A 16960-nucleotide genomic window follows, 5' to 3' on the forward strand; every position below is an offset into this window, starting at 1 on the left:
TCGCCTAGAAACAAACAAGCGCACACACAAATAACAGTCCCGCAAGCCGCCCGCTACATCCCGCACCCACCAACGACGCCGCCCGCACACCGCCATCTCCTCCCAGCTCCCCAGGCCCGGCCCGCCCCGCCCCGCCCCGCCGCCTGACGGCGCTGCCTTTGCGCAGGCGCAGGCTCGGGTGCGGGCTGAGTAGGGGGGCTGGGGCCCGGAGCGGCGCCGCGCCCTCGCGCCGCGTCCCGGGCGGTGTTTCAGTGCAGCCATGTCTGGCGGCGCGAGGCGGCGAGGCGGGCTGGGTCGGCGCTGCCCTCTGTGAGGCGGCGGCGGACGAGCGGCGGCGGCGGCGGGCATTCATGTCGGCGGCCAGGGATTAGCGCGGCGGACACCCAGCCGAGCGGAGGGGGCGGCCGACTCGTCGCCCCCTTCCCGCGGGGTCTCCGGCCTGAGAGAGCCGGCGGGGCCGAGGGGACATGGCTGACCGGAGCGCGCCGAGCTGCCACCTGCGGCTGGAGTGGGTCTACGGTTACCGGGGTCACCAGTGCCGCAACAACCTCTACTACACGGCGGCCAAGGAGATCGTCTACTTCGTGGCGGGGGTCGGCGTGGTCTACAGCCCCAGGGAGCACCGGCAGAAATTCTACCTGGGGCACCAGGACGACATCATCAGGTAGAGCCTCCGAAGCGGGCCGTCGGGCCGCATCCCGCCTCGGGTCCCAGCGCCCTCCGGGCGCCCCTGCCCGGCTCGGCCCCCGACCGCACCTCAGGCTCCCTTGGAGCGAGGCTCGAGTGGCCCCCTGGCCGCCGCTGCCTGCCCCAGGTGCCGTCCCGGGCTGCGTCGGCAGTCCGCCTCCTGCGTGCGGCCAGCGCTGTGCGGATCCGGGGAGCGGATCGAAATATATCAAGGACAGTCAGCTCTTCCTCCACATCCCCCCGCCTCCCGCTGGGCTTCGCCGTGGGCAGAAACAGCCGGGAAATGGCTTTTGGCTGTCTGGTTTAACGGTCCGTGGCGTGTGTGTCCCCGTCGCCACCCGGTGCGCGGTGCCGAAACTTGTCCAGGCGCTGGTGCGCCGGTGTGCCCGGCACAGCACGGCGCGGCAGCCTGAGGGCCGAGGCTCGGTCCCCGGCCACCCCTGAATGTCAAAGGGCCGGCGGGAGGAGTAATCGCGTATGTGCCCTGAAGTGCTTGGGCTGCGGAGGAGGTTAATCTGCAGCAGGTAGACCTTTGGCTCGCATTTAAAAGGCGACGATTACGTGGGGAATTAGTGGCTTGCCTGTAACTCGCACAACTTTTAGGGTTATCTTAAAAGATCAGCTTTTCTTGCAGAATTGAGGCTTCTTCTGTAGCTCAGTAGTTTACTTGGCAGTGAATGTTAGCAGGTGCTAACATAAGAAAAATAATTACAGAGTGATGTTGCAGAACTAATGTGCTGGTGACATTTCTTAAATGTATTTTCAGCCTAAGGATGTTTTTATAAGCCTAGTGGTGTTGTGAGATCAGTGAGAGAATTTGAGGAGTATGAAGGGCAGATGTGAGCCTGAGTCATCAATCCTGTCCCTTCCAGTAGGTGTCATTGCGGATGGATTTTAAATTATGATTCCTTTTGCTTTTCCTTTTGGGTAAGAGGTAGCAGTAGACAATTTGGTAGGCAATTTTCAGCACAAAATTTGTTTCTATGATGCTTAGTGCTTCAAGACATATCTTAGAAGGTATGTGTTACTCATATGAGTAACAGGTATTACCTGTGGAGAGCAGAATAGATGCTATGTCTGTCATTTAAGTTCTTAGACACACTAGAAAACTTAGTAATAATGGCCACATTTTTCTTTATTTAAATCTTCTTAAAAAAATCTAGTTCTGCAGTACGGCTGTGAATGTCTCTTAGAAGGGTATCATGTCTATGGTACATTTTGCCTTGGTGCTAAAAATGTGACGAAAAAGGTGGGCAGGCAATGTACCATTATAGATTGTTGGACTAGGGCTGTTGAATCAGAAGTTTGAATCACTATTATTTGCATCATTTAATGCTTTAAAATTGTCATTTTAGTCCAGGAAGAGTGTTTCTTAAGAAGTGCTTGCCATATCTAATGTCCGGTGTTGCAGGAAGTCCAAATCCGCAACTTCCCATTGTGCTAAGGAAGCACAACTAGTTTTAATGTGAAGTCCAAGGTTGCCATAGTATAATAACACATTTAATGCCATGTATTCATGAGTGCTTCCAAGTGGCACCCTTTATTTCAGTATGACTCCTTATGGTATAAGTGTTTTGAGCCTGCAAGTGGGGAAGTTGTTTGTATTTTCCTGTGGTAACAGTTTTTTGCTCACTGTCTTCTCAGTTTTGTTACAGTGTGCTACATTTGGCCAAAATGTGACAGAACTCATTATTCAGAATAGTACTCAAACAAACAATGTGTCAAAAGTCAGCAAACCAGAGAGAAAGACTATAATGACTTTGTCTGATTTCTATGAGTATGTACTTTGATTTGTATGGTACCGTGACCCAGCGTACTGGAGTTTCTCCTGCTTTGAACATAGTTCTGTTAAAGCATTACAGATTTATTCAATTAGAATTTTGCATGCTGCTTACATGCAAAAGCTGTGCAGAAATGTTAGTATGCTTAGAGTGCTTGATTTAAAAGCAGCATGGGTATTTCTAATAGTAAGATTAGATTTGCAGTGATCAGTGTTTTACTTGATGCTTTTTCTAAAAGCATCATGGTGCCATTTAAATGTCATCATCCCATACTTTTCCTGACTAAACTTGGGTACCTAGGCATGTCAGTTCTCAATATTTAAAGCAGTCATAGTAGGAAGGTGAAGTAATGGGAAAATGGATTTTTAAAAGAGAGTGCAGGTGCAAAAGTGGGATTATATAATACAGTAATCGGTGTTACTAAATTTTCTTTCTGAAGATAGCAAATTCAGTTGCTGTACTGCAAAAGAAAAAAATTAAAAAAAATAAATCAGGTTTTGTGTTTTAATAGGCTCAGTAAGTACTGTCCGAATGCTGAAGCATTTGTGATGTTTTTGGGAGGATTGAGAGTCTTCTTACAAGTATGGGATGTCATTTGTGAAAGCAGGTCTTGTGTCTGAAAATCTGACATATTTAAAGAATCGTACTTCCGTGAGCGCAGCTCCATAGCTACAAAGACTAAGCAGTATATATTGCATGTTACATGGCGATATTATTAGTACTTTTCATTATGAGAACTTTTATATCATTAGCATGCTTTGAATGCCATTCTAATTTTAAGTATCAGTCAGGAAGAAAGGAATTGCAATTCTTAAGGCAGAGACCAGTTCTTTATCTATAATAATAGACACCAGTATTAGATTAATGGACAGCTAATTTTCATTTAGAAAATTTCTTTCTGCAACTAGCAGTTAGTTTGTCTTCCGCTGTGAAGATTTTTGTTTAGCAAAAGGAGGTAAAACTACAAACCTTCTGTAAGATTTCTTTATATGATTAGATGTTTAAACATATTTCCAGTATAAATGTATAATCTTAATTTTAATCATGGTTTCCACACTCCCTCTCTCCCCTGTCCCCCAGCCTCAGTTAACTCTATATTGAAAATATGAGAGCTCTTTTTCAGTGTTCTGTCCCTCGGTTCTATCAAACAGGTTTTTGAAATAGAAGAGGGTAGTTAGGATCACCTGGGGCCTCTTTTATTAGTCTCTTTTTAGAATTGAACAACCTCAGTCATTCAGTTCCAATCTGTCTTGAAAAGGACTTCTCTTGCTTTCTCGTAAGCTTTTGATTTTTATATTTTGTTTTTTTGTTATCTCTCCTGAGAATTACTTTCCAGAAACCAACCCAGTGTTCTGTAGGATAGAGAGTATCATGTTTTCAATCTTATCTCCCATTTCTTGTGCATCCTCACATTTTTATTGTGGATGTCCTCCTGGGTGTGTGCAGACATTTGTGGAACCTGTCACTCAGATGCAGAAGTGCTTTGGAAATTTGCATCTTTTGGGAGTGCTGATAACTGAGGTTTTTTCTTGTATTTTTTTAGGAGTAAATAAGGAGGAAAATCTTGTACCTGAAATCTTGGGTCACTTGATAGTTCTGTCCATTGCCGCCAGCATAACTTGGATGTTGACTGTTTTGGCAGCAAATAAGATCCCCTGTCCAGCCTGGGCTATGTGTATGTAGGAGATACTAATGTTGAATGAATATGTGAATTATTTCTGCAAAGTTACTGATATTTACTGTGTGTTCGGTATGATTTAATAAATTACCAAACTAGCTTATGAGTTGTAGATCGGTTTACTTTATTGTAGAAGAGGAAGAAACAGTGTCTTGGTGTGTTCTGGTTAGAGAGCAAAGGAAAGACCTATTAATAATTTTAGTGTTTTAGAGGAACATGGGTTAATTAATGTCGGCCGTCCTTCCCCTGTCTGAGACACCTTAGGGGGATCATATTTAATCCTGATTATACAAATCAGAGATTATACAAAGATTTTGGAAGATGCTCCCTCAGAGTATTAGCTTATATGGGAAACTGATGCTCATGTTGAGGCTCTTTATTTGTCTGGGCTAGCTAAAATGTGTTTATGTACTTTCTCTGGTGGAAGGTAGGAAAATTGGAAACCCTGAACTCATCCACGTTTATAAATTGCTGTCTGCTGGTAGAAGCCTTTGATGTTACTAAGGCTATTCTCTATGTTGACCTGCTCCAAGAAGACTTTTGGAATAATTTTTTTTTAATGCATTTTTTATTTTCTTCTTATTATTTCCTTAATGCTAGCCCTATGATTGTCATCTCTTGTGAGCTTTAGAGTATTGGAATTTTCACCTGGCATTGATGTTGCTACTGAAGCACAAAAGCACAACCTAAGATCAAATCAGTGCATCTTTTTGAGATCTTTAGTAGACTTGGCAAAAATGCGTATTTTGTTTTCCATGACATTTTCATGAAAACTTCAGCACTCATTTGTAAGTCAGTCCTTGTGCACCATTTTCTCTATGTTTGCGCAAAACAGCCACACAACCATGCAGGTCAAAGAAAGAAAAGAGGAACTATGTTTTTCTGTCAAGGAGAGAGAAATAAGGAAGAGCTGTTAACCCTCTCCCGTTTTTCTTTTTTTTTTTTTTTTTTTTTTTTAATATTCATTGTGTGAGTTGGCTGGCAAGTAATAGTGCTCTTGTGCTCTTGTATAATCTTTCTACAACTTTATCACCAGTAAACAGTGACTGCTTGATTGAGGTGTTTGTGTTATGTTTAGGTTTTGTTGTTAAAGGTAGTAACTGGCACATCTTCTGCTAGGAAAAAAAGCTTGAATTTCTGCTGCTAATGCCATCTCTATCTGCTGTAGAGCAACAATAGGCTGTGTCTAATAAGTTCATTTCCCTACTTGTCTGGAAGTCTGTGTCTTGGGCTAAGTTTACAGGAAGAAATCCTGCATCGTCTGCCCTGGGACTCATGCAGAGGTCTGTTTTTAGGATAGATAAAACTTTAAAAATTATTCAGAAAGCATTAAAATTCTTTACTGTTATGAGGTCTAGTACCAGAAACTGACGGATCCCCTCCTACGAAGTCAGAGGAGAAAGAATTCTGCCTTTAGAGTGGTTAAAAACATCTGGTTCTTTTCCTCTTTGTGCCCCTCTGTAGCCAAGACTGTAGAGAGGTAAATTGCATGCTTGCAGAAAGCAAAGACATATGCAAGACAGGTAGAAAGAATGACAAATCATTTCTCTGTACTTTTTTCAGAAACAGTGTTTAGCTGTTTTAAGGAAAATAGTGTATTTGTTTAAGTCACATCTTTTGTGAAGGCATTTTTTCTTATTTTTCCTGTAAACTCCATAGGAATCATCTTGGACTTTTATTTACCAAGGAAGAAAAAAGCAGCAGCCAGACCTATGGTCAATCAGAACTGTGGTCTTTCTGGGCACTTAATTTAAGACTGTCATTGTTTTATTTCAGAATTTAGCTCAACCTACAGGAGATTGTCCTGGCTGAGATTCTGTGATTTTTTTACTCCTGTATTCCAAGGCAAAATAGGCCATTTCTTTTTAGTGTCAATATTTCTTAGATTCTAGTGAAAAACAAAAATTACTAAAATCATGTCTGCTCCCAGATATTAGTGCTGTACACCAGCTCTGCTTGAATGAAGTTTTTTCTCCCTTAACATCAGTCTGACCATCAGCACCTAAGAATTGCACTTGCTCATTCTGTCTGACTGCTGCTAGGTAATGTTCTCCAAGAGCAGGTCTAGGGGCCAGGCTTCCTGTGTGTCTGTCAGCTGTGGTTTGCAAACAGAAATTCTAGCAGTGCAGTGAATAGTCACATCCTAGTTTTGATGATGACTTTGGTCTTTTCCTCCTCTTCTCTGTTTTTTAACCATGCATTGTTATGACTGTGTATGACTAACTGTTGGACTTTTTCTGTAAAGGTGCTGTGCATGTCTACCACCTCACTGTATCATTCTGCCTCAGTTTTCATTAGACCTGTGTCATAAAAAAATCTTGTGAAAGAAGTATTTTTTCTCAAAAAAGAGCTAAACCCATTCACAAGAATGTAGAGGAGAATTATTTCCATCTCTTCTGTTCCTCCAGTAGACTGACACCCTAAGATCCATGCTAGTTCTCAAAAACCTCAACAAATGGCTCAAGTTCCTGAGGAAAGGCTGAGAGAGCTGGGACCATTTAGCCTAGAGAAGAGGAAGCTCAGAGGGGATCTTATCAATGTATATAAATACCTGAAGAGAAAGTATAAAGGTAATGGAGTCAGGCTCTTTTTCAGTGGTGCTAGGTGACAGATGAAGTGACTTTCCAACCAAAAGCCAAATTCGGAGCCCCGGGCTGAAGAGTGGTGACTTCCAGAACTGGAAGTTCAGTTCTAAAGCTTCAGGATCCTGACCTCAAAAATTCAGTTGTGATCTTCTTTCCACAAGCAAATTCAAATAAAGTAATTTCATGTAAGTCTGTAGTGAAGGAAGATATTTCTGAAATTATTTTTTCTTTAAGAAAATTAAACCCTGAGAATAGATTGTTTTTTTTCTGTGCAATGATTACTATGAAACCTAATAGTGTTAATTTGTTTTCTGCAAAGAGGAGCAGGTGTGCCAGTGTGCCCCTGGCCAGTGGGGTTCATTCTCCATTCACACTTGATGAGGAAACCTTCAAAAGATGACAGCAATGTAATGCTGAAAACATATCATGTGCACCATTCTGAGAGGTTTATTACAGCAGCCCAAATCACTTGACAAGAATAAATCACTAAGCTAATGTACTTCTTTGAATAAGGCATTTTCCTTTCCTGAATACAGTATTTTGAGGGACTGTTTGTTTGTTGTTGGGTGTTTTTTTTTTTGTTTTTTTTTTTCTCCAGAAAGTTTAGATTTGAAACTTAAAAAATCAAGTCTCCTTAGCTTATACTTAGGCTTACATGGTGCCAAGACTATTTTATTTATACTAAGCATAAATCCATCTACTATCACTTTCTCGTCTCCAGGTGATCTTTAAGAGCATAATCATTTTATTTCCCTCCATTAAAAAACTCATAACTTAATAGGGCCTAAATTATGTCATAATTAATCTGATCAGTCCTCCTAAGAGCCTCTAGCTCAACTATCTTTTCACTGTCTATGGCAGTTTTTACAGCAGAATGGCATGGCATTTTATGCCATGGTTCATGGGGACAAAGGTGCAGTTAAGTTCTGTCCAGCTTTGCATGTTAAGTGATCTCAAATTGTCAAACGTGTAAAAGTCTGGAGGGAAGATTTGGGTTTATGTCTTGCGTAGATCAGACAGAGAGGGGAGGGAGAATTATCTGCTTTTTCCCTGAGGAAAGCAAGGTTTTCTGGATAGTTCTAAAGCTGTTCTGGAACACATGTTGTATCAGGCTGGAAGATGTTCTGTGAGGGATTTATTGTCAAATCTTCATTGCAAGCTCTTTTTTTCTTCTTTTTTTTTTTTTTTTTTAACTGAGAGCTTTGTGTGTCATCTTTTAAAAATGTCCTTTGCTTGGATTCAGTTAGATAAAATGCAAATATTTTAGGATTACAGAATAAAATATTTCCTGGATTCAGTTTTGAAATGGGATTAGAGCATACCTGTTGTTTAATATGCCTTCATACCATTAAAAACTTTATTTTTCCTAGTTAAAACTACATAAATAGAAATACCAAAAATATCCAGCCAGAATGGAATGTCTAAAACATACTAGAAGTTGATTAAAGTAGATCGACACAGCAAGGAACTACAGGCTTATGAGCTTGCCTTCATGCATCATGCTTTTCATAGCCAGCAGTCACATCACCTTCTGATCTGATTCTGTCAGCACTTGGACTTGGGGTCCGATCAGGTCAATACTTAAATGAGAAAACATCTTGGTGCTGTAGGAAACACTTCTCGTGATTTGGTAGTAGGCACTTTTCCTCAGACCTAATGCGACAACACAAGGCTCTAGGACAAACAGAGAAGAACAAGAAATACAACCGAAGGCTTAATAATGTATGATCATCAAAAAACTTATAGGATTTTTTGCAGAGATTTTGAGGTCTGCCCTATTTTTTTCACTTTTCCAAACTGCAGTCAAATCAATTATGTTTCTGTTTACCTATGTTTTGCTCTGATGTTTTAATTTGTTAGTCATCCTCTTGATGAGGTAGGAAAGTAAATTATGTTCCTGGCTGATTTTTTAACAGCATTATGAAGTTAAATTATTATTGTGTTTACAATGTTACTATGATTATGGTAGGGAGGAGCTTAGCATATTTGAATAAAATACTTCTTTTGAAGGGTTTGTCTGAAGTCAGATGTTTGGGGTTTTATTAATACAAAATAGAAAGTTTCAGTTAAGACATAACTTTTAAACCTGAAGCTAATTTTAATTATTTAAGAGTTGAATTATCCCCCTTCTGTATTGAAAACCAGTATACTAGATCTGTCTGATAGATATAAAAAAGAGTTTAGATTTTACTGTTATTGAGACATGCATGATAGGCTTTTTAAAAAGCATACATTGCTTGAAACAAGGCCTGAAATAATTGTAAAACCTCCCCTGAACAACAAAAAATATAAAAAGTTATATCTAGTTTTATGTCATCTACAATTTTTGGGCTTTAAAGTTTAAGCTGATAGTAACATAAAGCTAAAATGCCAGAGAACTTAGTTTTACATTATACAATATCTCAAGGGTTTTTCTTCAAAATGTAGTTTACCTAGTTTTCAAAATATTATTCTATCACTTACAGAATTACATTTGTGATTTAGGACAGCACTTTTGGTTAGTGTCAAGGATTTTAAAAGAAAAATAATTTGATTCATAAAACTGTCTAATCTGGACCAATGAGGGTCAGTCATATGCTCAATTTAAAATTTTGATTTCTTAAGATACCCTTAGAATTATAATGTTCTTACAGTATTATCAGGGAAATTGGTTTATTCAGCGTATATTTATTTGACATGGAATAACCTGTTGCTTTTAGTACTTTTGTGTGTTAGACCAAGTTACTGAGTACTTGAAATAACTTAAGAAAAAAAAAAGTTAAAATATTCCCTGCACTTACGTGTCCATCTTAATAATTCAGTAGAGTGTTCAACATAGATGCTGTTTAAGCACCTTGCAGAATATTAGAGGTACATATAAATTACTTCCATTAGGGTGCAGATTGCTCTGATTACTCCAGTGGCTATAAAAAACTTCAATTTCTTCAAGAGATAACAGATGTCATTATTTGTGTTGCTATTGTAGCTATTACAATAGTAATAGACTTTGGAAATGCAGGGCTTGATTTGCACAGAAAAGGTCAGAATTAGCCGAGATTGCCTTAACTCTCGATGGCAAAAGATATGATTGAATTTTTAAGCCAGGTTTATGATTCCTATCTGTTATGAATTGCAAAACCCAGAAACCACAAAGATGTCTTCTGCATGAACTGTGTGATAAGAAATCCCTGAAACATTTTTGGTGTTGACCGCCTTTACTTTCATTTCAAGTTTTTGTTTTTCTGCTTCAATTTCGGTGCTGAAAATGGCAAAAAAAAAAAGATGTGCCAAGGAAGAGGACAAACTTTGATAATCGGTAGTAGCTGATAACTGAGTTGAGCAAAATCACTTCTGGAGACATCTTCATTAGCCTGGGAACTTAAAGAAAATCTGTTCTTTGAAGTCCCCAACCTGACATACATATTATTTTGGCAATAGGTGAGAAATTCCACTTCTAGACTGCATTTAAAGCTAGATGGTTTTGTGTGACCATTTCTGTTAGAATAGCAGGTTTAGTTTTTGGGGGGCTTTTGGTTTGTGGTTTTTTTTTTTTTGTTATTTTACGTAGCTGCAAGAGGATACCCATATTATTAAATCTCTAGAGAAATCTTGCATCTCTTTTTCAGAATAATTTTCCTTGGCTCTACTTGAAAAAGACTTTCCCTTAACTAGAAATCCTCATTATTGTTGAGAGTCTTTCTGTTAGACTCCTTTTGTTTCAAATAGGATCTGTATGATGGTGCCTGATGCTTATCGTTCTATGAAAACTCTGGGTATTGAGATACTGCTTCAGAAGATACAGTTGACAACCCTTACAGCTCTTTCTCATATTTTTTTAATTTCATGTCACTGCTTGATCTTCCAAACTTTCTCATTTGAATTTTCTTTATAGTGCCTGTTGCTTTGGCTTGCAGACAGGATGGATCAAGACCTGTATCTCTATGCCCAGATTAGTCTGATTCTTCTGCTTTAAAAACACATTACTTCCTTTCATCTGTCAAAAAACCCAACTCACCAAATACTCTTATCAACAGTAATGCTTAACTTCTTATCGATTAAATATTCACGGGGTCATCTTTGAAAAATATTTTTACTGTCTCGCTTACTTGGAGGGATCTTGGTATTATTTGCACTGTTTTGCATCAGAATGATGTTCTTATGCTAAAAAGCAGTGTATTCATATAGTGGGAGTAATAGCTTCTCTTGAGCTGTGAAGTGAAATGCCTCCTTTTCTGTGCTGAGGTACACCAGTTTGTTCACCGTAATTTTTTTTGCTTCATACTTTCCAGATATAATCAGAATTACTAGGTTTTAAGATAGATATGTAGAAATAAGAGTCATAAACATATGCTTTAATCTTGGAACCAGGACCCCGTCTTCAGAAAATCCTCACCCAAGTACATAAAAATAACAATAACCCTTCAATTTTCTGAATTATAGGGTAATTTATTTTAAAAATAATAAAGCTTCTGAAAATGACAGACTGATATAGATGCATACAAACATTATACCTACATATGATGGGGGGGAAAAAACCCAAAGCATACTTCAGGGTAGAAGTCACTTAAAAATATTTATGCATTTTAGTCTCTCTTTAGTTTTCTCCATTTTATCAAGACAGCATGTGTGTAGAATGTGTGGATTAATTCTATGTTTTGGTTAGCTGACAGCTGTATAAACCTTCTCCTGACTTTCAGAACTGTGCTAATCCTCGTTCCCTGCTTATAATCACTCTGCAAGAGCAAGCAAGGTGAATGATGCTTTATCTTAGATCAAGCAAAGACATCTGACAGCATTTGGAAATTGCCTGAAGATTTATTGTGGTGAATGTGACATTTTAAGCTAGATATTCTTCCAGAGTATTTGGGGAAATATAGGAAAAATTGAGGAACTGGTAGATGTTTGGTTTTGTGGTTTTGAGATTGAGGTTGCACTTTAGTGGTATTTACATATTTAGTTCCAGGTTCCACTTTCACTTACTGCTTTATTAGTGTTGGTTCTTCTACCATAGAAATGAATACTATAAAAATGAATAGCCTTTGGAATGTTATTGAGTAATAAATGAATTTATAAATAATTGAGATTTTAACTTTTGCAGGCTACAGCATATGCTTATGAGTATACATTACATTAGCTCATAGGGAATAGTAATCTGGATCGGTATTCTTGAGAGAAAGAAATTTAGAGAAGTATTTTCTTGAAATTGTTGCTCATGAATGTTCGTTATCCATCTTCTCCTTTTTAGTGATTTTTAGTAATTAATTTTGTGAGCCTGTGTATCTGACAGCTTTCACTGCCTACCAAACACAGATTGACTTGGAGTCTCTTTAGTATTCTTGCGTTTTTCCATGTTTCTTTCCTGTTTTTTTACTGGTTTTTTTTTTTTTATGGTTCTTGTACATGTGGAGTGTTTGTTTTAGCAGACAGGCTTTCATGTATATATTTCTATTCTGTGGCCTCAATCACATTTTTGTAGTTTTTCTAAATGATGGTTCACATGTTGTTCCAACTTTAAGTGGTATCCTGACTCATTTTGCCTTTCTGGACATGAAATCAAATGCTGGGATAGTAAGTTTGAGACAAGTTGCTAGTTATTGGCTTTAATTTTCTATAGGAAAATACCTCTGACTAACACCTGTGGAACATCTGTAGGCCTGATGTTTTCAAGAGCTCAGGAAGAAATCTAAAGTCTCCAGTGCTGGCAACATGAAAGTTGGCTTAGTGCTCTCTTCAGCTCTAAACCTTCCTTGTTTGTAATGAAACTCAGCCTGTTGAATCACAGAATATTGTGTTTATCTCAGCTTATTTCACTAGCAGCTCTGCCACTGCCTTCTTCCCACCATTCCTTATTTTGAACCAACTTCTAATTTTGTGAGGGTGACCTTTCTGTATAAAAGAAAACCCTTTCAAAAGTTGTCACTAATTATTCTGTGACTCCACTCTTGAATATTCAGCTGAGAAGTTCTCACATATTAGGTAAATTTTTCTTAATACATCCCATAGGAGAGAAGACCGAATTGCTGTTTAATATACTTGTTCAGAAATATGAAAGAAAATTGCACAATCTGTGGTTATTTTTTTTTGGTGTGTGTGCAATATTAGAAGATCTAGTATAAATTTAAAAAAATAATGGAAGATTAATCTAGTAGTTAAAAACTTCTCATGGAGAAGAAACAAACAGTAGTGACTGGACGAAAGATTGTTTAAAGGGTTTAACCATAATAGTAAAAGATTAAGAAACTAGAAAATTTTGTACCTCAAGCAAGTTTAGTTAAAACTTATGAGGTTCAAAGCATCCAAAAATAGCCTTTTTCTGGAAAGAAATTTTCAAAATTTTCCTGGCTAGAAGATTTGGATTAAATGCTTCTTGGACTTTACGTCATTTATTCTGTATATTTGTAATTCAGCAAACAGTGCAATGAGGTTTTGTGCCCAGAAAAATGAGTGATTATAACTGTGACAAGAATTTATGTCATTCAGTTTCCCTTTCTAGCCTGCATTTCATTGCAAACTTTACTTGAAATTAAATCTGTTCTAAGTTTATAGCCATCCTTGTCTCAGTGTCCACATAATTAAGTGGCTACAGCATGATAATCTTTAACGTAAGCTAATTGGGTAGTTTCTTAGCTTGTAAACTAATAAGAATGGAAAATCAGTATTTCCATTGAATTTTAGGTGGCCTCAGTTTTTTGAGCTATGATCATTTTGTAGGCTTGTATACTTTTCACCAGTTGTTTTCAGGAGTGAAGAACTAGTTTATAAATTTGTGACTGACAAATACTAACCAAATCATTTAATAGTGCTTGCTGATTTGTTAAGGGATCTCTTTTGCGTCTGTGATGTCATTACCTGTTTTTCATTACCAATCAAAGAAGATTTAGAGCAGGAGAGACTGCCTGGGCATCTTGCTCACAGTCACCTTCCAGTGTGTACCCCGTGAGGTGGAACACACAGTGTGTTCCAGTGTGAGGTGACCTTCTCCTCCACCCTCACCAAGGTAGGATGTGGGTGAGGATTTTGAAGCCTCCTTGGGGATAAGCAAAGTTTTTTGGGAACTGACACTATTGGAGATAGACTGGGAAAGGGTTGTACTCCAATAAAAAATCCCATGTGTATGTGTAGCTTGCATTCCTTATGCATATAGTGATGGGACAAGGGCTCTAAACTGAAAGAGGGGAAATTTAGATTAGACGTTCGGAAGATGTTCTTCACCGTGAAGTTGGTGAGACACCGGAACAGATTCTCCAGAGAACACATCCCTGGAAGTGTTCAGGGCCAGATTGGATGGGCCTCTGAGGAACCTGGTCTAGTGGAAGATGTCCCTGCCAATGGCAGGGGGGATGAAACTAGATGATCTTTAAAGTCTCTTGCAACCCAAACCATTCTAGGATTCTATGGTCAAATGTAGTGACCCAGAGGAGATGAATAGCTAGAATTATTGACAACTGATTGCAGTACCTGTGCTTTCTGCAGATCTTCCTCTTCTGCATTTTATTTCCCTTTTTTTTTTTTTTTCCTTTTCTGGTTTGTGTGTGAATTATATTTGACAATTTATATGTAATAATGGTTTAAAGAATAAGTCTTAAGTCCTTGTATTGTCTCAAGAGGAAAAAAGGAAGTTGGATGTTTATTTAGGTGGGATTCCATTCCTTGCTTGCCTTCAGGCTTTAATATGTCATATTATTGTACCACAAATTAATGCAGTCAGAATTGCTTCTTTCATGCGAATAGCTAGTAACATATAATAGGACTCTGTCTTAGCAAATTTACCTCCAAATCATTTTGGAGTATATGGTATTTCTGACTTTTCAGTGCGAAGAGCATTTTTCTGGGAAAATGCAAGAAATGTTGCTGCTTTCCTTTTCAGGGGTCATGTTACAAAAGAAGTTTTCCTCAGAAAAAATGAGATAGTGAAAACTCAGTAATGAAAGTGTAAAGATCATGTAGAATTTGGAAAAAATCCCCAGTACGCATACCTCCTCGCCTCCAGTCAAAACACAGGTTCTCCTATTGGCACTGGCAAAAGCATTCATGTTTGAAAAGAAGAAGGGTATCTTTATTTTTATTCTCTTTTCTAGTAAAAGAGTTACCATCTCTGGAAAGCTTAAGCCAATCCATTCCTCTTCAGTGGAGGATGTGAACTATGCAAGGCAAATATGGCATCTGCATAAAGCAGCATATAGTTCCCAAAGACCCAGTAGTGGTGCTCCATGATGAGAACTGCTTTGTTTTGTCTGCAGGAAGTGTGCTCTGACTTGATCAGTTTAAACTTTGATGAGAGATGTTTGCTGATTACAGCTCTTTCTGTTTTAACAAATAATATGACAAAAGTCATATTTGTAGTTTCAGGTTTGTAGTTTCTCCTGTCATTCTTTCTGGGGAAATACAGGTCAATGGCAGCAAATAAGAAAATACACACAACTATGTAAAAATATCTATAAACACACAATGAAAATACTTTCTTGAATTTACTCAGGGAATTGATTTCACACTTGGAAGTAACAATCAATAGATATCTGAGATGCTGTTATTTTACTGCAGTGTTCTTTTGTGCATTTTTACTGGTGCCCTAGTTTCATGAAGCTCAGGAGAAGTCACATGAATATATTCTTGGATTTTCATCCAATATTGTTGCTAAGGAAACATCATCTTTAATACTGTATCCTTGTCTGCAGCTTGTCTGTATTAATCAGTGCCTGTTAATGCTTAGCACAAACCAAGTAAAGATGAAAAAAATCTTAATTTCTGTTATAATGAAGTAGTTTATTATAGACTCGTCTCCTTCAGGATCCCCTGCCACTACAAATCTCACACAAATTGAGGGGTCATATCCATATCTTTGGTCTCATCCCAAAACGGACACAGTATGGACAGCTTTTATGCTTTTTTCATAAGCTGCTAATAATGATAATTGAATATCATTAATCTAACATAGGTATTGTATAGTACATGGATTTGGTCAAAATGGTGGGAATGCTTGTATGCTGCCTTAAAAAGACGAAAACTTTTTCTATGAAATATAAAAGAAGATCACTAAATTGAGAAACATACCCATTTTCAGTATACTGTTAAAATCGTAATACTGTATTTCAGCTTGCTTTGAACATCTGTCTAGGGAAAGGCCTGTCAGTCAGAGATACCGGTGGAAATCTCTGTTCTCTGCAGGTCCAGATACTTCATTTTGTTGCAGTAGTGACAGGTGGATTTTTTTACATTTTCTATTTCTGACCTCTTCTGAGAAGTACCAAATTTTATAGTCAATTTCAAAATTAATCTGACTTATCAGGTTTTTAGCCAAATTTCTGCTTTGTTTCATGGTCACATTTGCCTTTTGGACATCTTCCTTAGTATCTGCCTCTTCAGAGAGACTATGTTAGATCTAACATCTGTTCTTGAAAAGTTGAAGTCAGAAATGCCAGAGACAAGCAAGAAGGCCTGAACATGTCTCATTAGGAATATTTGTTTCCTTTTTTGGACAAAAAGTGTTACCTCATTCATCAGCTTAGTCATCCTTCAAGGAAGAGGAAAAATGTCAAGCACAAGTTTACTGTCTGGCTGTGTCAGCTAGATGCAAGCACGGTTTCAGCAGTCTAATCTGAATAGGTCATCCCAGCTTTCATTAGCAGGGCAGTAAACAGAACTCAAGTTCTCTTGAATGCAGAGTGTCTTGTCCATTAAGCAGTCTCTTTACTCTCCCTGTGAGAAAAAATGCAAGAAAATCTGTGTGAGTGTGTCAGTGCACTCAAGTTCACAGAGCCCACATCAACAGATTTAGAAGCTGTCTTAAGAGCTGAGCCACACTCATGCTTTTCTGCATGTCCTCAGGGACTGACTGGATGGGTACTAAGCAACTATTTCAAATATTATTTCAATAGTTTTTATACTATTAACACCTCTGTAGAGGTGTCTTGGAGATCTTACGTGGGGTATCCAGGGACAGCTCACACTCATTATTTGATCCTGTTAACTGTATCATGCCAGTGATGCAGGGACTACAGCGTAGTCCCTGTATAGTAAACATTTATAATTATCCATTTCTGGGTGTCTATTATAGTTATTTTTTTTCCCTTCTGCACTAAGAAGCTATTTACAATGCATTGCTTGGGACTGTTTCAATAATGAAAGATTCTGAATATGTGAGGTGTTACCAATGTGTTTACTCTAGAGGCTAGACCAACATACTGTATTTTTGTATTAATTGCTGTGCCTGTAAAGATTGCTTAATCACTCATAGTCCAATTAAAGAACTA

The 16960-nt window shown here is 38.5% G+C and overlaps 1 protein-coding gene across 5 annotated transcripts in view; it reads left to right on the top strand.

The window, feature by feature from the left end:
* Positions 1-212: 212 nt before the first annotated feature.
* The window catches only part of EML5 (EMAP like 5), a 101987-nt gene continuing 85239 nt past the window's right edge, over positions 213-16960 (top strand). For all 5 annotated transcript variants that reach the window (XR_010613973.1, XM_065685869.1, XM_065685870.1 and 2 more), the window contains exon 1: positions 213-664. Coding sequence is in view for 4 of the 5 variants with exons in the window: in XM_065685869.1 (XP_065541941.1) it covers positions 468-664 (197 nt within the window). In the remaining variant the exon portion in view is untranslated. The remainder of the gene's footprint in view (positions 665-16960) is intronic.

The sequence above is a fragment of the Lathamus discolor genome, chromosome 6, assembly GCF_037157495.1.
Source record: "Lathamus discolor isolate bLatDis1 chromosome 6, bLatDis1.hap1, whole genome shotgun sequence".
Lineage (NCBI taxonomy): Eukaryota > Metazoa > Chordata > Aves > Psittaciformes > Psittacidae > Lathamus > Lathamus discolor.